We start from the raw sequence: 24188 nt of genomic DNA on the forward strand, positions 1-24188 counted from the left end.
AATTTATATAGCCAACCGAGGAATCGATCATGGAGTGCCTTAGGAAGGTCCCAATGGTACAGAATCACATAAGGCTCGACCAACCACAGTTTAATATATATGAAACAATGTTCATAAGAATAGATGAAGACATAGAATTTGAGATTATTATAAGAGTTAGACCCTTAAAATTATGCAACAAAAATAAATAAAGAAAATACCTTTTGCAAGTAAAGCATCTACGAGTTTGTTGTCGTGATCGATTCCAGCTTCGTTTATTTGTCCCACGCCATCTGTAAACCATACATACATAGTATTATTATCACGCTTTGAGTTTTTTTTAAAATTTCATACTTAGTACTTATATATTACATTACTCAATGTAAAGTAGATTCTAAAACAAAACAAAACACAACAAGATTAGAAATACATAATTGGAAAGATGCGGGACCAAGAAATGGAGAATCTGTAAGCATCCATTCCCATGTTCTTCATAAGTTGTACATCTTCCTGCCATCACCATAACTTTCAATTAATCAAAACCTCATTTATTAACTTGATGACTAAAGTGTTGAGTCTTCACAATTAAGGAAGCTGAAGACGTTTGTAAGTGTATGGATGGTTGCGTCTTGACTTTTAACAATTGCAGCGAGTATGTGGAGAGCGTTTCTAATTACTTTGTCACATCCTTTCAAGGTTGTTCTAACCATCTCCTTGCTTCACAGTTTGTTCTTCCTCATTGGCTGCACCCTCTTCCCCGTCCAAAGCCTTCTTGATTTTTGTATTCTGTGTTTTAAGTTTTAATCAAATTTGTGAATGTTTTACAGTACTTTGATGTAACCAAGTACCAGTTTATTATATTCTTGTATTAGTAAATATACAATTTATCATGCTCGAGCCCTTTGATATAAATATAATTTACCAAAACAAAATTATAAAAAAGATCTACTCTTTTTATATTGAAAAACTGATATTAAACAATTATAGTATATGTATGATGTGATTATAAAAGTAGAAATGTTTATATTGAATAATTATGATATTTTATCAATAACATTTATAGAATTAACACTAATTTTGACAAAATTATATGAAAAGTCATTGACTTTAAGAGAAAAATAAATTTGTTTATTAAAAATAAAAGAAAGCTTACTCATGAAAAGTTAAATTTTAATAGTCAAACAAGTTTTTAAAAGCTTTTAATACTATCTCTTTGTAGTCAAACAAACATATATATCTAAAAATATATCTTTCTTTCTTTGAAATATTTATATTATATTTTATATAGAAATATATCTTCATTAATTTAATTTCCAGTTTATTACAATATTTTATTTTAAATGAATAACAAAAAAAAAGACAAAATTAAAAAGCCATAGTGAAATGTATTTTATCTTCAGTTACCATAGTGTTTGATAAAACAAGATGTATAGTGTTTCAGTTACCATATAAACTTAAAGCTGGACATTAGGGTAACCCGTTCCGATTTGAGTTGGGTATTTGGATATGTTTTTTATGCTCAGACCTAATATTAAACCTAATGATTTCCAAGTTACGATTCTATATATAATTGTAAGCTACTTTTCTTTCAACCCCACAATATCGATAACATAATCTATTTTGTTTACAACAGCCTCTTTTGTACTTTTTGTCTTCTCTCTTTCCCAACGAAATCAGGCAAGACTCCAAATTTTTCTTGTTTTTGTTACCATTATAGCGAGCATTCAATATATGGATCTATCAAATTCTTCTCACTATCTAAAACGAGCATTCAATATATATATATACTTGGATATAGATCTCTCTATTCCGCATGAAAAAATATATATCATATATTGTATTATCTTTTTCATGTATTTATTTGTAGTTTTGGTTATTTTTTCGTTTAATTATGTTAATTATTATACGTATGAAGCCATAAATCTCAAGGTGTTTCGATTTTTATCATACAAAAAGCATGTTATATATTGTTTGTTTGCAGAAATGAATATTCCTGAAGTGGCGTTTGTTATCTTGGTGCGACTTCCTTTGAAAAGCATTGCAAGATTCAGATCAGTGTGCAAAGAATGGAATGATTTGATTGATTCAGACTTCTTCCGAGATCACTTCATCTCTCGCAACTCATCTTCTTCAGTCTCGTGGTCAATCATTCAGATGCAACCTCACAAGCTGACACTTGAAATCGTGGGTCATCATGGATGCAAAACATGGGGACTTTCTCGTTCTCCGGGATCTCTCATGAGTTTCTTTGTCGAGAGAGCAATCAATAAGATACAAGTCTTGGCTTGCACCGATGGACTGGTCTTGGTTTACTTAGAAGCTGCCGATGATACTCCTATGTATTACGTTGGAAACCCTTTGTTTCAAGAGTGGTTTCGAGTCCCTCTCCCTCCTTTCCTCTCTTTGGAAGATCTTGAGAGATTACGGCTGCATGATTGTTTCAGCGACACTGGATTGGTTACGAAGATGCGGAGTGGTATCGTTGTGAGTTACAAGGTAGTGTTGGTGATGAGTCACGGTGGTACTAAACTCGGTTTTGCGATCTACTCATCTGACACAGGGAAGTGGGAAAATAGAAATGTGACTTGTCCTCTTCATCATTGCTGGTTTGGCCACCGGAAGTCGATTTCTTTGAATGGGATACTTCACTGGTTTTCAAGTCTCATCTCTTCTTTTATGGCCTATGATTTCTATGGAGGTACTGTTGATGATGGGTGTCATATCATATCTTTCCCCGATAGTGGAAACGATGATGTGTTGCGGCGTTTTAGAAGAACCTTTACACCCTCAGAAGGGTCGATTGTGTATTTCAACGAGTTCCGTGAAGATGAAAACCGCACATTACAGGTTTGGAGGCTGATGAAGTACACAGCTTGGTTTCTATGATCAAGTTGTTAGGTATCGATTATTTCCCAGTGGTGATGCATCCTTTAAACTCTGAGATCATCTACCTGTGGTATATGGACGAGAAAGGTTTGGTCTTGTTTAACTTGAGGACATTAGCATTTAGTCTTCATAAGGAAAACGAAGACGATAGCAAGTGTATGGATGGTTGCGTCTTGAGTTTTAACAGATGTAGCGAGTATATGGAGAACATATGTGGTTACTTTTTACCATGGTTTAACTGTGTTCCTAACCATCTCCTCTTTTCACAGTATGTTCTCCCTCGTTGGTTGCACCGGCTCCCTCGTCCTCCACCTACTTAGTGTGTAGCTATGTTTTGAGTTTATTACTAGTACAATTTTTCATGCATCCTCTAAGACAACACATTTGCACCATTATGTAAGGACGTGAACCTTTCTATTCAATTGAAACAGTGATAAATAGGTGTTTTATATTCTATGTGACCTATATGTCTTTCAGTTTAATAATTAAGTTCAAGTTTATATTTAACATTATGAATTCTAATATTAAAGACATGATGAATCAATTTTGATTAATATATTAGAATTTAGGTGTATTGATAACCTTCTTCCCTTCTCTTAATTATATTATATAAGTAATATATATACTTGTATATATTATGTCTATGCATTCTTAAGGGGTGCTAACACGAACCAGTACAACTCTTCAAAGTGACTGTATATACATGTATATATATGTGTGGCTGTTGAATCGTTATAGCAACGGTTGTGTTCTAATAACGTGAGAAACTTTACCAAACCAAATACACAACAGAAAAGTGATTATTGATCTTCTTTATCAAAGATCAAGTGAAAGCAATGAGTAAGGGAAGAGAAAATCAATTACCCAAGACTTGGATCCATCATCAAGCATGGTCAAGCAATGGATCAAGGTCAGTGCTTCTTCTTTTCTAAGAAAGTGTTCATAGTTGAATTAAATAAAATCTAGATGATCTTTGGGATATATAGATTTCATAAATATAGTAAATCTGAATTTATATTTGGTATCAAAGCCAAATAGATTTGTTTAATTCACTGTTAGGCGTTAATCAAACATATTGTATTTGTTTGATGGAGTGTTTAAGTTTTTCATTTATTCTGGTTATTTGTTTTTTTTTGGTGAATATTCTGGTTATTTGTTTTGCATTCATAAACGAGTGATTAAAGTACGGAATAAATGAACTGGGTAATTCTTATTGTTCGGTAATTATGAAATCATATGTTTAAGTGTGCATTTAGAGTTCTTATATCTTAATAATATCTGGGTTCTCTTCCGCTGTAATATTTTTTAATAACTGGGTAAAATTTGTGTTATGTAATATTAACACAATATAAAATAATTTAGACCCATTAAATAATTAAATATTTTTATTGTTTATATTGTATATAACTTGTTAGTTATCAGAGTGACCTTGTTATATTACATGTAGATATTGAAATTTAAAAAATTCATTAATTGATCATGATTAAAGAGATGCTAAAAATGACATAAAAGTTTTGATTGATCAATTATTTTGTTATCTATATTTTTGGAGATCACCCAAAAGGTGGATCATTGAATATAATTAATAATATGAAAAGAATTAATCATTTTCAATATAGTCAAAAATATGTATACCCAAAGGTAACAAATTTATTTGATTAATATGTGATTTGATTAATTATAAAATTATAAATTTAGCATCATTAAAAGTGTTTGTGTTGAAATATTGCCCAAAAGTTATTTAAATTTGTGCATTAAATTTAAGTTAGGCCTTAATAGTCTGTGTAAAAGTGTCAAAGCACTAATAGGTAAGCATGTTTACATGTTTGCATGTTTGCAGCTTCTTCAAAAGTTTATGCATCTGCTAACTCTGTCGTAAAGTTCGATGGGCTGAATTATGGTGAATGGTCTGATCAGATCCGGTTTGAATTGGGTATAATGTCTTTGGACTCCGTAATACTAACATATGATGAACCTTCAGCCATTACATGAGATAGCTCCGAAACTGAAAAATCTCGTTATGAAATTTGGGAGCGACCTAACAGGCTGAGTTTGAACCTCATGAGAATGACGATGGCAGAAAGTGTTAAGCCATCTAGGCTTAAAACAGAGAAAGCAAGGGAATTCATAGAGAAAATTAAGGAGTGTTCACGATCTGATTTGGCTAACAAGTCGATTATAGGAAGTCTCATGAATGAGCTTACTACTAAAAAGTTTGACTAGTCTTAGCCGATTCATGATCATGTGACCCACATGTCTAACTTGGCAGCAAGGTCGTCAACCTTGGGAATGAAAATTCATGAGAATTTCTTAGTCCAATTCATTATGAAGGATAAAACTCTCATGAAAGGCCCCGAAAGTCAAATCCAAAAGAAAGGAAGTGTTTCTTTTGCAAGAAAATGGGACACTTCAAGAAAGACTGTCCAAAAAGAAAGGCTTGGTTCGAAAAGAAAGGTATGCAAATATTTATGTTTGCTCTGAACTGAACCTTGTTGAAATGCCTAAAAATACTTGGTGGTTAGATAATGGTGCTACTACTCATGTGTCTCATATTAAACATAAGAAGACATGAACAATTCTTGTTCATGGGAAACAAAATGAAGGCACGAATTGAAGGCATTGGGACTTATAAGTTGATCTTGGACACTGGATGTCATATAGATCTTGAAGGGCGTCTCTATGTACCTGAGTGTGCTAGACATCTTTTTTGCGTTAGTAGGTCAGAATAATTAGGTTTTGATCTTAGGATTGGACATGGTGTTTTCTCATTGTACTGAAATGATTACCTTAATGAGAGTGGTACTTTGTTTCATTCACTTTATCGTTTCAATCTTGATATAAAGTTTTCTTAATCTTTGTTTAATATTGAAAGTCAAGGCATTAAGCATAGTGGTGCATCTAATGAAAGTTCAGCTTTCTTGTGGCATCAAAGACTAGGTCACATTTCCATGGAAAGAATTATGAGGTTGGTAAAGAATGAAATTCTTCCTCACTTGGATTTTAGTGATCTAGATATGTGTGTAGACTACATGAAAGGAAAGCAGACTAAACACATTACAAAGAAACCAGCCACAAGAAGTATTCAAGTTCTTGAGTTAATTCACACTGATATATGTGGTCTATTTGATGCTCCATCTTGGAGCGATGAAAAATACTTTATCATCTTTATTGACGATTACTCACGTTATGGTTATACTTACCTGTTGCATGAAAAATCTCAGTCCGTGAATACTCTAGAGATATTCATTAATGAGGTGGAAAGGCAATTAGATAAAAAAGTAAAATTAGTGAGGTCTAATAGAGGTGGTGAGGTTTACTAGAAAATTCATCAAAATGGACAATGTCCTGGTCCATTTGTGATGCTACTAGAGAGTAGGGGCATTTGTGCACAGTATACAATGCCTGGTACTCTTCAGCAGAATGGTGTAGCTGAGAGGCGGAATCGTACTTTAATGGAAATGGTTAGGAGCATGATAAGTAATAGTTCTTTACCCCTTTCGTTGTGGACATATGCATTAAAAACTGCAACGTATGTCTTAAATCGAGTTTCTAGTAAGGCAGTTCCTAAGTCTCCTTTTGAACTGTGGACAGGAAGGAAACCTAGTTTAAGACATTTACGTTTTTGGGGATGTCCAGCAGAACTAAAGCCATATAATCCACATGAAAAGAAACTTGATTTGAAGACTGTCAGTGACTTCTTTATTGGCTATCCGGAAAAATCAAAGGGGTATGTATTTTACTGTCCTAAGCATAGTACGAGAATAGTTGAAACGAGAAATGATAGGTTCATTGAAAATGGTCAAACTAGTGGGAGTGGATTACCAAGACAGGTTGACATTCAAGAAGTTCAGGTTGAAGTTTCTTCACATGTTTTTACACCTAAGGTTGTTGTTCCAATTGTTTCAGAACAAGCAAATGAGGCAATAAAACAACATGATGATGTACCAATCCCAATAGATGAAGGGATTGTTAATGAGCCTGTTGCTATTCATGAAGAAAATGGTTTAGTACTAGAACCAGTAAGGCAATCTAAAAGGCAACGAAGATCTGCTATTCAAATGACTATGTGGTTTATGCTGTTGAAAGTGAATGTGACTTAAGCATTGACGAATATCCGAACAGATTCCGGAAAACCATGGAAAGTGACAATTTTGAAAAATGGTCTATTGCCGCAAAAGAAGAAGTAAAATCTGTGGGTGATAATAATGTTTGAGACTTAGTAGAGTTGCCGAACAGTTTCATAACCGTTGGTTCTAAATGGGTCTGTAAGACTAAACGAACCTCGAAAGGTAACATTGAAAGATACAAGGCTCGCCTGGTTACCAAAGGTTTCATGAAAAAAGATGGCATTGACTATAAAGAGACCTTCTCTCCAGTTTCAAAGAAGGATTCTCTTAGATTTTTTTTGAGTTTGGTGGCTCATTATGATCTGGAGCTTCACCAAATGGATGTGAAAATCGTCTTTCTGAATGGAGAGCTTTAGGAAGATATATGAATCAGCTTAAAGGGATTGTGGCCACAGGAAATGAACATCTGGTGTGTAAGCTGAAAAGGTCAAAATATGGACTTAAACAAGCTTCTAGACAATGGTATTTGAAGTTTAATGATACCATTACGTCATATGGGTTTGTAGAGGTTATCGTTGACCGATGCATCTACATAAAATTTACTGGGAGCAAGTTTTTCATTATAGTCTTATATGTTGAGGATATTTTGCTTGATGCGAATGATATGAGTATGCTACATGACAAAAAGAAGTATCTGTCTAAGAACTGTGAAATAAAGATATGGGTGACGCATCTTATGTGATCAAAATAGAAATAATTTGAGATAGATCAAGAGGATTGCTAAGTTTGTCTCATAAAGGATATATCAATAAGGTCTTAGAGAGATATAGAATCAGTGAATGCTCTGCTGGTAAATTCCAATTCAGAAAGGGGACAAGTTCAGTAAAATAAAATGTCCAAGAAATGAATTGGAACGTAAAGAAATGGAAAGAACTCCTTATGCATCACTTGTTGGGAGTTTGAACTATGTTCAAACATGTACTCGACCAGATATCAGTTTTGCTGTTGGTATGTTGGGTCGATATCAAAGTAATTCCGGAATGGACCACTAAAAGGCTGCAAAGAAGGTTCTCAGGTACTTGAAAGGAAAAAAGAGCTAATGCTTACATACAGGAGATCTGATGACCTCGAGGTCATTGGATATTCAGATTCAGACTATATTGGATGCGTTGATAGTAGAAAATCGATATTTGGATACTTGTACTTGTTAGCGGGAGGAGCAGTATCATGGAAAAGTGAAAACCAGTGTGTCATTGCTTCTTCCACTATGGAGGCCAAATTTGTGGCATGCTTTGAGGCCACAGTTCATTCATTGTGGCTGCGGAACTTTATTTCAGGGCTTCGGATTGTCAACAACATAGAGAAGCAGCTGAGAATTTATAGTTATAAATCCACAGCTGTCTTCTTTTCAAAGAATGAAAAGTACTTGAAAGGTGCTAAACACATGGAGATAAAGTACTTATATTTCACAAAAGAAGTGCGGAAACGTAGAGTGTCTTTTGAGCATATAAGGACGGATATGATGGTTGCATATCCGCTAATTAAGGATTACTACCCAATGTGTTCATTGGCAATGTAGAGCGTATGAGTGTTATAGATAAGACCTTGCTCTTTTGATTATAGGATGCTTATTATGTATGAGACATTATGAATTCACTTTAAGTTATGTTATTATTTTTTATTAAACATGTTATAATTAAAGTATGCACACATTTATGGTTTATAGATAACATAACTATTTTGAGAATTAAGTTTCTTCTCAATATAAAAGAATAATATAAAATTAGAATTGATTTGTGATACATGGAAGGGAGCATGTCGTTCAATGACGTGTGACCGCTATGATTCGATCAAATTAATTTTATTTAAGTTATTAAATGTTAAGAGAAATTGATAATAAAGTGCGCATTAAAGTTATTTAACCAAGTGGGAGAATGTAAGAATATTTTATATTCTATGTGGCCCATGTGTCTTTCGGTTTAATAATAAAGTTCAAGTTTATATTTAACTTGAGGACATTAGCTATTAGTCTTCACAAGGAAAACGAAGACGATAGTAAGTGTACGGATGGTTGCGTCTTGAGTTTTAACAGGTGTACCGAGTATATGGAGAACATATGTGGCTACGTTTCCCATGGTTTAACTGTGTTCCTAACCATCTCCTATTTTCATAGTATGTTCTCCCTCGTTGGTTGCACCAGCTCCCTCGTCCTCTCCCTACTTAGTGTGTAGCTATGTTTTGAGTTTATTTGTAATACAATTTTTCATGCATCCTCTAAGACAAAAAATTGCACCATTATGTTAGGACGTGAACCTTTATATTCAATTGAAACAGTGATTCATAGGTGTTTTATATTCTGCGTGGTCTATGTTTCTTTTGGTTTAATAGTAAAGTTCAAGTTTATATTTAACATTGTGGATTCTAATATTAAAGACAATACCGTGATGAATCGGTTTCGATTAGTGTTAGAATTTGGGTGTATTGATAACCCTCTTCCCTTTTCTTAATTATATTATATAAGTAATATATATATATATATATATGTATATGTTGTATCTATGTATTATTAAGAGGTGTTATTACGAACCAGTACCACTCTTCAAAGGTGACTGTATATACATGCATATATATGTGTGGTTGTTGAATTGTTACATCAACGATTGTGTTCTCATAACGTGAGGAACACTACCAAACCAAATACACAACAGAACAGAGATTATTGATCTTCTTCATCAATAATCAAGTGAAAGCAATAATGAGTAAGGAAAGAGAAAATCAATTACTGAAGATTTAGATTCATCATCAAGCATAGTCAAGCAATTGATCAAAGTTAGTATTTCTATAAAAGAGTGTTTATGGCTTAATTAGATCAAATCTAGATAATCTATGGGATATATAGATTTCAAAAGTATAGAAATCTGAATTTATATAGCCAACCGAGGTATCGATCATGGAGTGCCTTAAGAAGGTCCCAATGGTACAGAGTCACGTACGGCTCGATCCCTACAATTATTTTGTTTATTACAATTTACAAGTGGAACTCGACCAATCACAGTTAAATATATATAAAACAATGTTCATAATAATAGATGACAACATAGAATTTGAGATTATTATAATACTTAGACCCTTAAAATCATGCAACAAAAAAAAATAAAGAAAATACCTTTTGCAAGTAAAGCATCTACGAGTTTGTTGTCGTGATCGATTCCAGCTTCGTTTATTAGTCCCACGCCATATGTAAACGATACATACATAGTATTATTTTCACGCTTTGAGTTTTTAAAAATTGCATACTTAGTACTTATATAGTAACATTACATTACTCAATGTAAAGTAGATTCTAATACAAAACAAAACACAACAAGATTAGAAATACATACTTGGAAAGATGCGGGACCAAGAAATGGAGAATTTGTAAGCATCCATTCCCATGTTCTTAATAAGTTGTACATCTTCCTGCCATCACCATAACTTCAATTAATCAAAACCTCATTTATTAACTTGATGACTAAAGTGTTGAGTCTTCACAATTAAGGAATCTGAAGACGTTTGTAAGTGTATGGATGGTTGCGGCTTGACTTTTAACAATTGCAGCGAGTATGTGGAGAGCGTTTCTAATTACTTTGTCACATCCTTTCAAGGTTGTTCTAACCATCTCCTTGCTTCACAGTTTGTTCTCCTCATTGGCTGCACCCTCTTCCCCGTCCAAAGCCTTCTTGATTTTTGTATTATGTGTTTTAAGTTTTAATCAAATTTGTGAATGTTTTACAGTACTTTGATGTAACCAAGTACCAGTTTATTATATTCTTGTATTAGTAAATATACAATTTATCATGCTCGAGCCCTTTGATGTAAATATAATTTACCAAAACAAAATTATAAAAAAGATCTACTCTTTTTATATTGAAAAACTGATATTAAACAATTATAGTATATGTATGATGTGATTTAGATATTTATAAAAGTAGAAATGTTTATATTGTATAATTATGATATTTTATCAATAAAATTTATAGAATTAACATTAATTTTGACAAAATTATATGACAGAAATAACAATAATTTTAACACAACCTCGGAAGGGTCGATTTGTTTATTTCAACGAGTTCCGTGAAAATGAAAACCACAAGTGAGAGTGTCGTTCAATGATGTGTAACCGCCATGATTCGCTCAGTTTGATTTTATTTAAGTCATTGAAGGTTAAGAGAACTTGATATTAAAATGCGCATTAAAGTTATCAAACCATTAAGTTGACACAAATGCCAAGTGGAAGAATGTAAGAATATTTATATTCTATTTGGCCTATGTCTCTTTCAGTTTAATATTCAAGTTCAAGTTTATATTTAACTTGAGGAAAATAGTGTTTAGTCTTCACAAGGAAAACGAAAGACGATATAAAGTGTATGGATGGTTGCGTCTTGAGTTTTAACAGGTGTAGCAAGTAAATGGAGAACATATGTGACTACTTTTTCCCATGGTTTAATTGTGTTCCTAACCATCTCCTCTTTTTGCAATATGTTCTCCCTCATTGGTTGCACCAGTGGATTCTAATATTTAAGACAACACCGTGATGTGTTCTGTCTATGCATTATTAAGGGGTGCTATTATGAACCAGTACACCTCTTCAAAGGTGACTGTATATACATGTATATATATGTGTGGCTGTTGAATCGTTACACCAATGGTTATGTTCTCATATCGTGAGAAACGCTAGCAAACCAAATACACAACAGAAAAGGGATTATTGATCTTATTCATCAAAGATCAATTAAAAGCAACAAGGAGTAAGGGAAAACAAATCAATTACTGAAGACTTAGATCCATCGTCAAGCATAATCAAACAATGGACTAAAATTAGTGTTTTTCTTTAGTAAAAAAGTGTTCATAGTTGAACTAAATCGAATCTAGATGATTTTTAGAATATATAGATTTCGTAAATATAAAAATCTAAATTTATAATGGAGTGCCTGAGGAAGGTCCCAATGGTACAGAGTCACGTACTGCTCGATCCCTATAACTATTTTGTTTATTACAAGTGGAACTCGACCAACCACAGTTTAATATATATATATATATAAACATGATGTTTATAATACTAGATGACGACACTGAAGACGTTTGTAAGTGTATGGATGGTTGTGTCTTGAGTTTTAACAGTTGTGGCGAGTATATGGAGAACGTTTCTAATTACTTTATCCCATCGTTTCAAGGTAGTTCTAACCATCTCCTTAGCTTCACAGTTTGTTTTCCCTCGTTGGCTGCACCGTCTTTCCCGTCCGAAGCCTTCTTGATTTTTGTATTCTGTTTTTTAAGTTTTAATCAAATTTCAAATGTGAATGTTTTACTGTTTTGTGATGTGACCAAATGCCAGTCATATTCTTGTATTAGTAATATATAATTTATCATGCTCAAGCCCTTTGGAATAAATATAATTTACCAAAACAAAATCCTATAAAAAGATGAGAATCTTATTATATAAAGATGGGTTTACAATGATATCCATTAACATAATCATGACAAGTATCAAGTATACTGATAAGATGTTGACATGTGTCAAAAATTATTACTTTTCAAAATAGCTAACTAAAACAATAGTATTAAGGCCTTGATTGGTAATGACTGTTCTTTGTGGCTGTAGAGACTTTGACTTTAAAATTTTAGCTCTAGAGAATTTGGATGTAGATGGTTTGACTGTAAAAAAATTTACTTTTAAAATCTGATTGTTTACCAACAACTTTTAAAGCTGTAGTTGTTAATTTTTTATTAATAATAAATATAAATTATGTCAGAAGATAATTTCTAACAATTTAATAACAAAATAAAGTTTATTAATGATAAATTAAATTTTTAAAAATGTATGCCAATAATATATGTGATTTTGTTTGAAAATTCTGTTTTTTTTGTTTGTTTTTGGTGATTGACTTGATTTTTAATTGTTTTGAATGTTTTTTTTATATTGAGTAGTTATATGACCAGTCAAAAATCCATCAAACACTAATCAATCTATTGTTTTTAATGTTACTCCATTATTAATGATGAATTTCATAAACTCTTTTACATCATTAGATGATAAAAAAAATTAAAATTGTTCTTGAAATAGATCTTAAAAGAAAAAGAAAAAAAGAGAATATTTAATTTGTAAAAATAAAATATGTAATATATCTATATATATATATATATATATATATATACTTTTGGAGAGCTTTTAAACATAATGGGGAGAGAAAAAAAGAATGTTTTTAAAATTTATTGATTTTACAGCGTCAGTTTGAGGCTTTAAAAAAGGACGAGAAATAAAGAAGGAAAAAATTAAAGTACCTATTAAAACTTAAACAAATAATAAAGTCATAAAAGTATGATTGGCAAATAAAATGCTTTTACAACTTTTAAATACTTTTAAAGTCTTAAAAGTCTTCACCAATCAGGGCCTAAATCTACATAAAATTTACGGGGGTGTATTGAAACCATGATTTTAGAGAATTTTATGAGATTTAGGAAGTTTGGAATTTTGATAGACTTTACGGAAGTTGATATGATTTATAGTAAAAAAATTTCAAATCCCGCATAAAACCATGAGATTTGGACTTCTGTATTTTTAACTAAACAAATCCTCTCAAATCCTCCATAATTCCTAAAACTTATTAAAATCCAAATCCATAAACTGTTTTGAATAACTGTGGATTTTAAAGTAGTTTTTTTAAATCATTAGTTCAATAACAGTGGATTTTAATGAACTTTTTAAAATACATGATTGAATAACATATGATTTGTAAATGTTACACAAATCACTTAAAATGTCAAGTTGAATACACCTCCCGTACATGTTATATCTAAAAATAATTTCTTAAATCAAAAAGGAAAATTAACAAACTAATATATTTTTCATTGTATGCTAATTATATTATACATTTTTTCTTAATTAGATTTTGACATGTATAAACAAAAAAATAATTCATTAAACATGTATATTATTATTAATCAATAAATACGGAATAACAAATCTCAAAAGAATAACATAAGTTATGTAAAAAGAATTATTATTTTTGAAATGTCCTAGGACAGCTAATTAAGAAAATAACATTATATCTACATAAATTTACATGTTTATATTGAAAGCTTTGATCTTTGTTTTTTTCTGATACAATTTTACTTATCTATTGTGGGTCTTTGATTCGTGCAGGTTCTTCAATGGAAACTATCATATGCAATGAAATGGAATCAAAGTATATAAAACCCGCTAAATTAACGGAGGATGGAGACACTGATGGAGGATCCAAAAGTGATTCTACAGTTAGTAGTGTTATAAGTTTCGAAGATTAGTCAATGGTTGATGTTTCTGGTCAAAATCTAGAGTTTTCTCTTCTGGATGATTCTGGTAATGAAAGAAAAGCTACTTGATCGAGTAATTGAGAAGGGATTTTGAAATTTTGGAAGTTATAACGTTAAACTGTTTTAAAATTGGTTTCAAACCAGATTTAGTAATTTTTATCGGATTTTGTTCGTAATCCGTTTAAACTCAGATATATAAAGAAATATATGAGAACTTTTGTGAAACATGGTTATTCTTGTGGTGTGGATATATGAATGAATGATGCAAAGTCAAACAAACATAAGCAATGATGATCATATGGGATGCAAGGTGTTTCAATACCCTTATGTAGTTGTAGCATAAAGGATTTCAATCCATAAAGAGTGTGATATGTAAGCAGTCAAGACATGATCAATGCATTCAAGTTAAGCCAAATATCAAGTTGATTTGTTTCTAACAACCTAATGACAGAAATTAAAATGCAGAAGATTAAAGCTACTTAAGACAATACTAATGCATAACTAAACTATAGAACAAGTGCAATAAACTATGCTAAGCAATAGCAAACTACTAACAAATGAATTTAAAAGCAAACTGAAATGAAACAGAACATAAAGAAGGAAGTAAACTGGCGCTCGAGTATGCACTCGGTCGAGTGCATGGTCGAGTGGTGCATAACTGAAGAACATAAGCAATTGTAACAACTTAAAACAGAACAGAATGCAACTAAACAAGATAAGATGCAATAACAGACAATCAAATAACAAAGTAGACTCCTAGAGATGGATTCATGGACTGGTGTTCAAGCTATGGCTATCTAAACTGATCCACAAACCTCAATCAACATGAGCTATCTCTAGACAATGATCCTAAAGACTTACTAATCCACTTTCATGACAGAAGTAATCAAGTTTAGTAACATCCGAACCCAACTCTCATTGGTGAAACCATACTAAATAGGCTTTAAAGAACCAGACCATTATTTGTCAAAAATCACTCTAGACAACCAATCTCTTGGGCTAGGCATGATGATCTCTAGTATTAGCTTTATCTAACAACCTAAACATTGGTATGATGCAAGGAAGCTTAAGATCCTTTCTTACCCTCTCAGATATAAGAACAGCTTAGATGACACCTAATCTAGAAGAGGTATATGGGCAAACAAGCTTGATCAATATAAACACCCATAACCCTAAACCAGCCTAATCCATCTCTAGAATCCTAACTCACTACTCATATGAACAAGACATGATGATGATGAACTCAAACCCATAAATTAATGAAACTAACATGATGAGAAAGATAAAAGAGAGAACTTTAACTTAATACGAATAAGCAAACTCAGATTCTCAATACTCAGAAAGTTATGGAGCTTACAAAGTATGAAAATCTGAAAAAAAGAAAGAACAAAAATGGCTAATGATGCATAAACATAAATAAAACCCAAAAGGGGTAAAAACTAGGTTTGAGGTGGCACTAGATATTTTTCTGACTATTTTGACTTGTGGGCGGCCATAGAGTACAAGATATATTTATAAAAGGGGAAAGAAGCCCTAAATTAGCTAACAGACAAAACACTTAGGAGGCTGAAAGTGCTCGACCATGTGCTCGGTCGAGTGCATGGTCGAATGGTTGGTCCGTCAAGTAGCTCGAGTCTTCGATCTGGGATGATATCTGTTCAAAAAACAGGGATAGGATTGACCTCAGACAACATGCATTGGAAAGGTAACTCGATTATCTACAACTTCGATGAAGGATTCTGAAGCCGAATCTCAAAGGAGGTCTTCATTCGAATCAATCTTTGAGGAGCTCGTTATGAATCTGGTCGAGTGCTCGACGGTGTGTTTGGTCGAGTGGTATGGTGGAGTTTTTTCTTTTACGTTCTTGATGCTTCTAGTTGTCTTGTTTAGCACCAGAAATAACACCAAGTCCTTTCTTAACCTTTTCAAGCTCCATAACACCTAATAATACTCTAAATGTACAAATGTACGTACTTGCATGCTTCTAAACATCCTAATTGCATATTTGGACAGAAATGACTATAAAATCTAATGAATAACTACTAAACAATGCAAAAGAGAAGGATAAACTATGCTTAAACATGGTAAAATATATGTACATCATATTTGATTAGGGTAGAATGAATTTGAGAACTTACGATTCGAGAATATTTTAGACAACGTCATAGTTCTAAGTAATTTTGGTACAATGTAATACTTCTGAGGAGGAAACAGGTCATCGATCCTTTACGTGAATTATGACATATGTCATGTTTAGGATTGTTATAAAGTTATTATTTTGTATATCTGAATTATATAAGACTTATATATACTATCATGATTATAATTTTCAAATTTTTATTTTTATTATGTTATATTAACTTTCTTTCAATTTCTCAATAAAAAACTTTTATTGGGTTGGTCATAAATCATTATACTCGAGTAGATAATTTTCACCAGTAGTTCATCCAAAATATCTCTGGAGTAAAAAACTTCATGGTGTAAAAAATTTTGTCACAAAACAATTTTAGTAATTATAAGAACTATAATTATGCCAAAATGAAAGTAAAACAACATAAAATTTGTTTAGTTTGTTTAAAAGACATTTTAGGTGGTGATAAAGAGCATACTTTAACAATAAAATAATTTTGGGTGTAAGAGCATATTTTTAGTGCTAAAAAATATAGTAAAATTGTACTTGATTATTAATTATATGTTGTTTTGATGTATTCTTTGCATGTAAAATATTTTGTAATAAGTTTTGAAATGTTCTTGAAATTTGACAATAAAAATATTTTTAATGATGAGTATTTGTCAAAAGTTTTGGTGGGGTATAATTTAGCTTTAGATTATTGAAATAGTTGTTATAATATATTTAAAATATAAATAAGTGTATGAAGGTAAATACAAATATGATTTTTGCTCTAACTAAAATTATTAATATATTTACTTCTTGAAATAAAATATCTTTTTATATTAAAAAAAAAGTTTTTGAGGGTTTAGGATTTTTTTTTTCAACAATTTTAAAATTCGCACATCGTGCGGGCTCTTATCTAGTTTGTTAGAAATATCCCTTTTTGGATACCCTTTTCAAAAATACATTGTTTCGAACATTTTTATTTTTACCCTCTTTTACAAGATTACGATATGCTAAATTAATTTTTAGAATTTTGTTTAGGTTTTGGTTCTCTATACATTTAGGATATAGTTTTTAGGGGGTAGGTTTTAGCATTTGAGAATTTTTGAGAAATACCCTTTTTCAAAACTACCCCTTTCATTTATCCATTTTCAAAAATACCCTTTTTAAATATGGTTCACAAGGTATTTCTAGATAATAACTACTACCTATAGACTCGATCCAAATATTTATGAAGTTTTAAAACATTTCAAAAGGTTTTTACAAGTTTTTTAATATGTTTACAAGGTTTTTCAAATATTTTTAAACATTTTTTAAAAGGTATTTATAATGTATTTAAAAAAAAATATTACACACATACAAAGGTAATTTGTGTATATATTTATAAGCTTACACAGAAATTTTGAAAATATGATAATTTGCACATATTTAGCGGCTTTTTTGGTCAAGTTTGAAAGAGGAGTATTTAAAAAAATAGTATTGCAAAAGAGGTATTTTTGAAATTCCCCTTAGTATTTCGGGTTTAAGTTATAGAATTTTGTCATTTTATATATTAAAAAGGGGTATTTTTGAAAATCCTCTAAACAAATCTATACTTTTTATATTGAAGAACTGATATTAAACAAATCTATACTTTATATATATATATATATATTATAATTATGATATTTTATTAATAACATTTATAGAATTAACATTAATTTTGACAAAATTATATGAAAAACCATTGATTTTAAGAACATAATAATTTTTTTTATTAAAAATAAAAAAGCTACTCATAAAAATTTAAATTTTAATAGTCAAAAAAGTTTTTAATACTATCTCATTGTAGTCAAACAAAAATATATATCTAAAAATATATCTTTCTTTCTTTGAAATATTTATATTCTATTTTATATAGAAATATATCTTCATAAAATTAATTTCCATTTTACTACCATCTTTTTTTTTTAAATGACTAACAAAAAAAAAGACAAAAGTAAAAAGCCACAGTAAAATGTACCATAGTGTTTGATCAAAAAAGATATATAAACGATTAAACCTAATAATTTCCGAGTTACGATTCTTTCAACCCCACAATATCGATAACATAATCTATTTTGTCTTCTGCTGCCGCCCAGTATAACAACCTCTTTTGTACTTTTTGTCTTCTCTCTTTCCCAACGAAATTAGGTAAGACTCCAAATTTTTCTTGTTTTCGTTACCATTATAGCGAGCATTCAATATTTAGATCTATCAAATTCTTCTCACTATCTAAAACGAGCATTCGATATATTTATCGTATTATCTTTTCTCAAGTATTTATTTGTAGTTTTGGTTATTTGTTCATTTAATTATGATAATTGTTATATGCATGAAGCCATAAATCTCAACGTGTTTCGATTTTTATTACACAAAAAGCATTTTCTTGTTTGGTTTGATGTAATTTATTAGTTATATGTTGTTTGTTTGCAGAAATGAATATTCCTGAAGTGGCGTTTCTTGTTTTGGTGCGACTTCCGTTGAAAAGCATTGCAAGATTCAGATCGGTGTGCAAAGAATGGAAAGATTTGATCGATTCACACTACACGAAAACACGGCGTTTGGGACTACTGGAATCGTCTCAAATCAGTCGCTAAGTCGGTATGTGCAACTATTGAAGGACTGTTATATTTGGTCGCAAATATTTGGTCGCAAATTGTTTTGGTCGCAAACCAGTCCCTTATTTGCGACGCATTGGAGACAAGGGTTATGGTCGTTAATTAGCGACTACGGACAGACCGAAACGTACCGTCGTAATGAACGACTCTATAGTGACTCACTGGCGCAGTCGTAATTGGCGACTACGGACAGACCGGAATATACCGTCGTAATTAACGACAGTATAGTGACTCGCTTTGGCAGTCGTAATAGACGACTTCTTTCAGACGACATGGTAGTCACAAATTAGCTACGTTTGGAAGACTGACTTAATACCACAGTAAACTTTAAAAATCTGAATTTTGGTCCTAAAATAGTCGCTGTTTAGTCACAAGATAGTCGCAAAGGAGTCAGAATTGTTTGTGACGGACTGAAGACTAAGTTTTTTTAGTCCCAAAATCTTGACATATACACAACAAATTTGGTACTTTGTTTGTGTTTATTTAAATTATAAATGGTCGCAAATCAGTGAAAATATACCTAGTAATTTGGGACAGTATACAATAAATTTTGAAAAAAAAAACCTGAATTTAAATTAAAATCCTGATTTGAATGATCTTAACAAAAAACATACAAATCATTCAACGATCATATACAGAAAATAGTTTTAGGCTAAGGATCTAGAAACACTACTACACAATCCAAAAAATAGTTATAGAGGCTTAAAAGAGATAGAATTAGTTTGTTAAGCATGAGAGGATGATACTGACAAAGGTGAAGTGGTTGGTGCAGTCGCAGGTGAAGTAGATGGTGAACTAGCTCCTGAAGTGGTTGTTGCAGGTTGGTTGACATTGGTCGCAGTGGCTGGAGTGATGTTGGTTGCTGGTGCTGCTGTGGTTAATGGCGCATTGGCTGGTGGTTGAGTAGACAAGAATTCTGCAACCCCCGGATCACTAGTCTTCAAGTAGGATACGAGCATCTCCAAGGTTGCAATGCGGTTTTGAGCGTCACGTTGCTCCTCATCACGTCTAGCATCTTCTCTGGCACGTCGAGCATTTTCTTCATCTTGATCAGCGAGCTTACGACGAGCAACCTGGAGTTGTTCTTGAATCTCTAACAGCGAATCTGGACTAGAGCTTGGATAAGTAGCCTTTCTTTTCCCTTTGGTGATTATCTCCGAGAGACTTCCAAGTCCAAAGGGGGTTCCCTTGGCATTCGTTACAGTACACTAAGACAAAAGAAGAGATGATCATTCACAAAACAAACATAACAAACAGAAATATCACACAAACCCAGATAGAAATATCACACAAACCCAGATAATCAACATCGAGTATTCTCAAGCATCAATCAAAAGTATATCAATATCAAGGATTCTTAAGCATCAATCAAAATCAGATACTTAGCTTAGCAAAATAAGACAATTATGATAGGCACAACAAAGACAATTGTACTGGAAATTACCTTTAAGAAAATGTCATCTTTTTCTTGAATGGGGAGGAGGGTTGCATGAGGAGAATCTGGCGAGGAGTGGTCTGTAACATCAGACTCCATTTGAGACATTACCTCCTCTATGTTCTTCTCATATGTCTCCACAACTTGTTTGGCCTTCTGAATAAAAACTTCCATCTGCCTTTGTATGTGTTGCGACAAACACCTCTCCAAGCGAGACAGGACGTCCCAACTTTTCTTCCTACAATGGATAGAAAAATGTTAATTGTGGATACTGAAATATTTAAATGAAATAATTAGAGTTAGTTTAGAGCATTTACCAACTCTTGTTGAATTCGCAAGTAAGATTTCTGGCTGGATAGATGTTTGTGGATTCCAAGACCGTCACGATCAGAATTACGGGCTTGGGATGCATTAGAGCTCTTCTCCTTAGCTTCAGGTGTGTCCCAATGCTCCCACATTTGTTTCCAAAGTGTAGGATTGATCCAAATCGGTGGCTCATCATACGTCTTTGCTTGACTTACAATTCCTTTCATTCTGTTTTTCGCTATCTTCACAAATCCTTCTCTCACAAGCTCAGTAATCGCAACATCCCAATTGTATTTCCTCTACACAGTACAACAATGTAAAGTAAGTGTCAAGTAAGTAAACAAAAGACAAACTCATTGACTTAGTTTAGTAAAAAAAGAAACTGTGTCTAAAAAGAAACTCATTACCGTAAAGGATCTAAAATATCTCTCCCGTATGTGTAATGGCGTAACCTTCCAGCTGAAGTATGGACCATCGAACTTTCTCCTTAAAATCCCAGAAATAACACGAGATAGCTTTCCTTTGTCTCGTCCAAACCTGTTACATAAATATGAGAGTGTTAAGTTATAAAATATAAGCCATCAAACATAAGCGAATGGATCACAACACAATAATCTAATGGAAATTGAACTAAACTTCACAACACAATACAACACAACACAACAAACTTTGAAAACAATTTAGAAACTTTGAAAACAACTAAGAAAACGAACCAAACTTTGAAAACAATAAGAAACTGAACCAAACAATAATCTACTTATTTTATCTAAACGATAACACAACACACAAAGCGTTATTCAAATGGGAGCAATGCGATAATCAAATTATAAAATAAAAGAAAAAAATATTTTACCAAATGATAAAATGATAATCAAATGATAAATATTTTACTTATTTATCAAAATAATAATCAAATGATAAAATAAAAGAAAAAAATATTTTACCATATGCTTTGAGTGTCGGGGATGGGATGCGGACTCAATATCGGGAGATGGTGTCGACCAGGAAGTGCAAGCAACTCATCCAGTTGCTGTTGGAAGTCTTGATTCTGAGCCGGTGGTGGATGCTCTTGACCGTCCTGATTCGGAGGCGGCGGCGGTTGGAATCCTTGATTCGGAGGAGCCAGCGGTTGATACACCGGATTCTGAGGATTCGGCGGCAGAAACCCCAGATCCTGAAGCGGCGGTGGATAAGCCGGATGGTGAAGCGGTGGTTGATATCCACCATTGTGAAGCGGCTGGTTGTATCCCGGATTCTGAGGAGCCACCTGTTGATACACCGGAACATGAGCATGCGGTGGTGGTGGCTGCTGCATCTGGGAGTGGAGCTGTTGTTGAAAGCCTGGTTGTTGTGGCTGAGGAGAAGCTTCTCGAGGATACTGGGGAAATGATGCTTGCGTATACCGAGATGGAAGCGACGGTTGAGATTGTTGGGAGTGTGAAGAATTTTCGTTGTGAGAGGAAGGGTTAGAGGAGTGAGACGACGAAGCGACATCTCTACTTCGTCTCGCAACGCCGCCAGATCCATGACCACCACCGCCAGATCTACGACCACCACCGCCAGATCCACGACCACCACCGCCGGATTTCATCGGAACAGAAGTCGGAGAAGAAGTCGGAGAAGAAGTCGGAATTTCAGTAGATTAGAAAACGAAAAGACAGAGAGAAAAGAAAAAAGAGGGTTTCGGGAAATTATGAGGGTTTCGATATTTACTAAGAGTGTTACTAAGAGTGTTCAATTTGATGGGGGGGGGAATAATTAAACTCGGGGGAATAATTACCGCTAATAATTTTCACTAAAATTTGGGGAAATTTTAATCCGTAAGAAAGTAGTGGTACTTTAAGACTACTTTGTGACTGTCGTAAACATTAAACAAAAACTATACTTAGTGGCAGAACAGTCGCAAATTATAAACCCAGACACCTACACGTCTCAATTTGTTGACATGCACAATCTAAATAGTGACAAAACAGTCGCAAAATATAAGTTCAGTCACAATATAGTCTCAATTTGTGACGTCTTTGTGACAATAAAATATTAGTATAATTTTGTGTTAAGATTTTATAACCAAAAACATATTAGACATGACCCTTTGATCATGTATACTCTCATTTAAGAGTTTAGTTTTGATAAAATATCAAACATAATAATTTTTATATGTTTTTGTAAATATATACAACCTTCACTACTTTAACTTAATTAAACACATGTAATTCTAATACATGTGTTGGAGGATATAAACATAATTGTCTAATTTGGTGTTTTATTTATGTGATTATAGAAATTTAGTAAATATTAGATGTCACATATAAGTAGAAATGTATAAGTTGATATTTTTTGTACTCAAATTTGTAAAATTCTAAAATTAATGTAAGATACTCGCTAAACCGTTGTACTTTAAGACTCTATTGCGACTGACAGAAACAGATGCACAATCACTTTAGTGACAAAACAGTCGCAAAATATAAGTTCAGTCACAATATAGTCTCAATTTGTGACGTCTTTGTGACAATAAAATATTAGTATAATTTTGTGTTAAGATTTTATAACCAAAAACATATTAGACATGACCCTTTGATCATGTATACTCTCATTTAAGAGTTTAGTTTTGATAAAATATCAAACATAATAATTTTTATATGTTTTTGTAAATATATACAACCTTCACTACTCTAACTTAATTAAACACATGTAACCCTAATACATGTGTTGGAGGATATAAACATAATTGTCTAATTTGGTGTTTTATTTATGTGATTATAGAAATTTAGTAAATATTAGATGTCACATATAAGTAGAAATGTATAAGTTGACATTTTTTGTACTCAAATTTGTAAAATTCTAAAATTAATGTAAGATACTCGCTAAACCGTTGTACTTTAAGACTCTATTGCGACTGACAGAAACAGATGCACAATCACTTTAGTGACAAAACAGTCGCAAAATATAAGTTCAGTCACAATATAGTCTCAATTTGTGACGTCTTTGTGACAATAAAATATTAGTCTAATTTTGTGTTAAGATTTTATAACCAAAAACATATTAGACATGACCCTTTGATCATGTATACTCTCATTTAAGAGTTTAGTTTTGATAAAATATCAAACATAATAATTTTTATATGTTTTTGTAAATATATACAACCTTCACTACTCTAACTTAATTAAACACATGTAACCCTAATACATGTGTTGGAGGATATAAACATAATTGTCTAATTTGGTGTTTTATTTATGTGATTATAGAAATTTAGTAAATATTAGATGTCACATATAAGTAGAAATGTATAAGTTGACATTTTTTGTACTCAAATTTGTAAAATTCTAAAATTAATGTAAGATACTCGCTAAACCGTTGTACTTTAAGACTCTATTGCGACTGACAGAAACAGATGCACAATCACTTTAGTGACAAAACAGTCGCAAAAT

General features: G+C 32.3%; 2 protein-coding genes and 1 pseudogene across 2 annotated transcripts; 2 read left to right on the plus strand and 1 right to left on the minus strand.

Moving 5' to 3' along the window:
• The first annotated feature begins 1895 nt into the window (after positions 1-1895).
• Positions 1896-3286, plus strand: LOC104738393 (putative F-box protein At3g23950 pseudogene; annotated as a pseudogene).
• Positions 3287-7855: 4569 nt separating this feature from the next.
• On the plus strand, positions 7856-8511 carry LOC147929857 (secreted RxLR effector protein 161-like). The gene is made up of 2 exons (XM_087480756.1): positions 7856-7940; positions 7988-8511. The coding sequence occupies exons 1-2, from the start codon at positions 7856-7858 to the stop codon at positions 8509-8511; spliced, it is 609 nt and encodes a 202-aa protein (XP_087336882.1).
• Positions 8512-19744: 11233 nt separating this feature from the next.
• LOC147929858 (uncharacterized) lies at positions 19745-22351 on the minus strand. The gene is made up of 6 exons (XM_087480757.1): positions 21705-22351; positions 21168-21297; positions 21009-21059; positions 20772-20965; positions 20464-20692; positions 19745-20227 (listed from the first exon to the last, which is right to left on the minus strand). The coding sequence occupies exons 1-6, from the start codon at positions 22349-22351 to the stop codon at positions 19745-19747; spliced, it is 1734 nt and encodes a 577-aa protein (XP_087336883.1).
• Between the last annotated feature and the right edge of the window lie 1837 nt (positions 22352-24188).

This window comes from Camelina sativa, chromosome 13 (assembly GCF_030686135.1).
Source record: "Camelina sativa cultivar CO46 ecotype springtype chromosome 13, ASM3068613v1".
Taxonomy (NCBI): domain Eukaryota; kingdom Viridiplantae; phylum Streptophyta; class Magnoliopsida; order Brassicales; family Brassicaceae; genus Camelina; species Camelina sativa.

Coding starts and splice junctions, on each gene's coding strand:
- LOC147929857 (XM_087480756.1), top strand. CDS start 7,856: ATGGAAAGAACTCCTTATGCATCACTTGTTGGGAGTTTGAACTATGTT. Junction 7,941..7,987: donor AGATATCAGTTTTGCTGTTG/GTATGTTGGGTC, acceptor GACCACTAAAAG/GCTGCAAAGAAGGTTCTCAG.
- LOC147929858 (XM_087480757.1), bottom strand. CDS start 22,351: ATGAAATCCGGCGGTGGTGGTCGTGGATCTGGCGGTGGTGGTCGTAGA. Junction 21,298..21,704: donor CCCGACACTCAAAGCATATG/GTAAAATATTTT, acceptor TTTATGTAACAG/GTTTGGACGAGACAAAGGAA. Junction 20,693..20,771: donor TGCGAATTCAACAAGAGTTG/GTAAATGCTCTA, acceptor TATCCATTGTAG/GAAGAAAAGTTGGGACGTCC.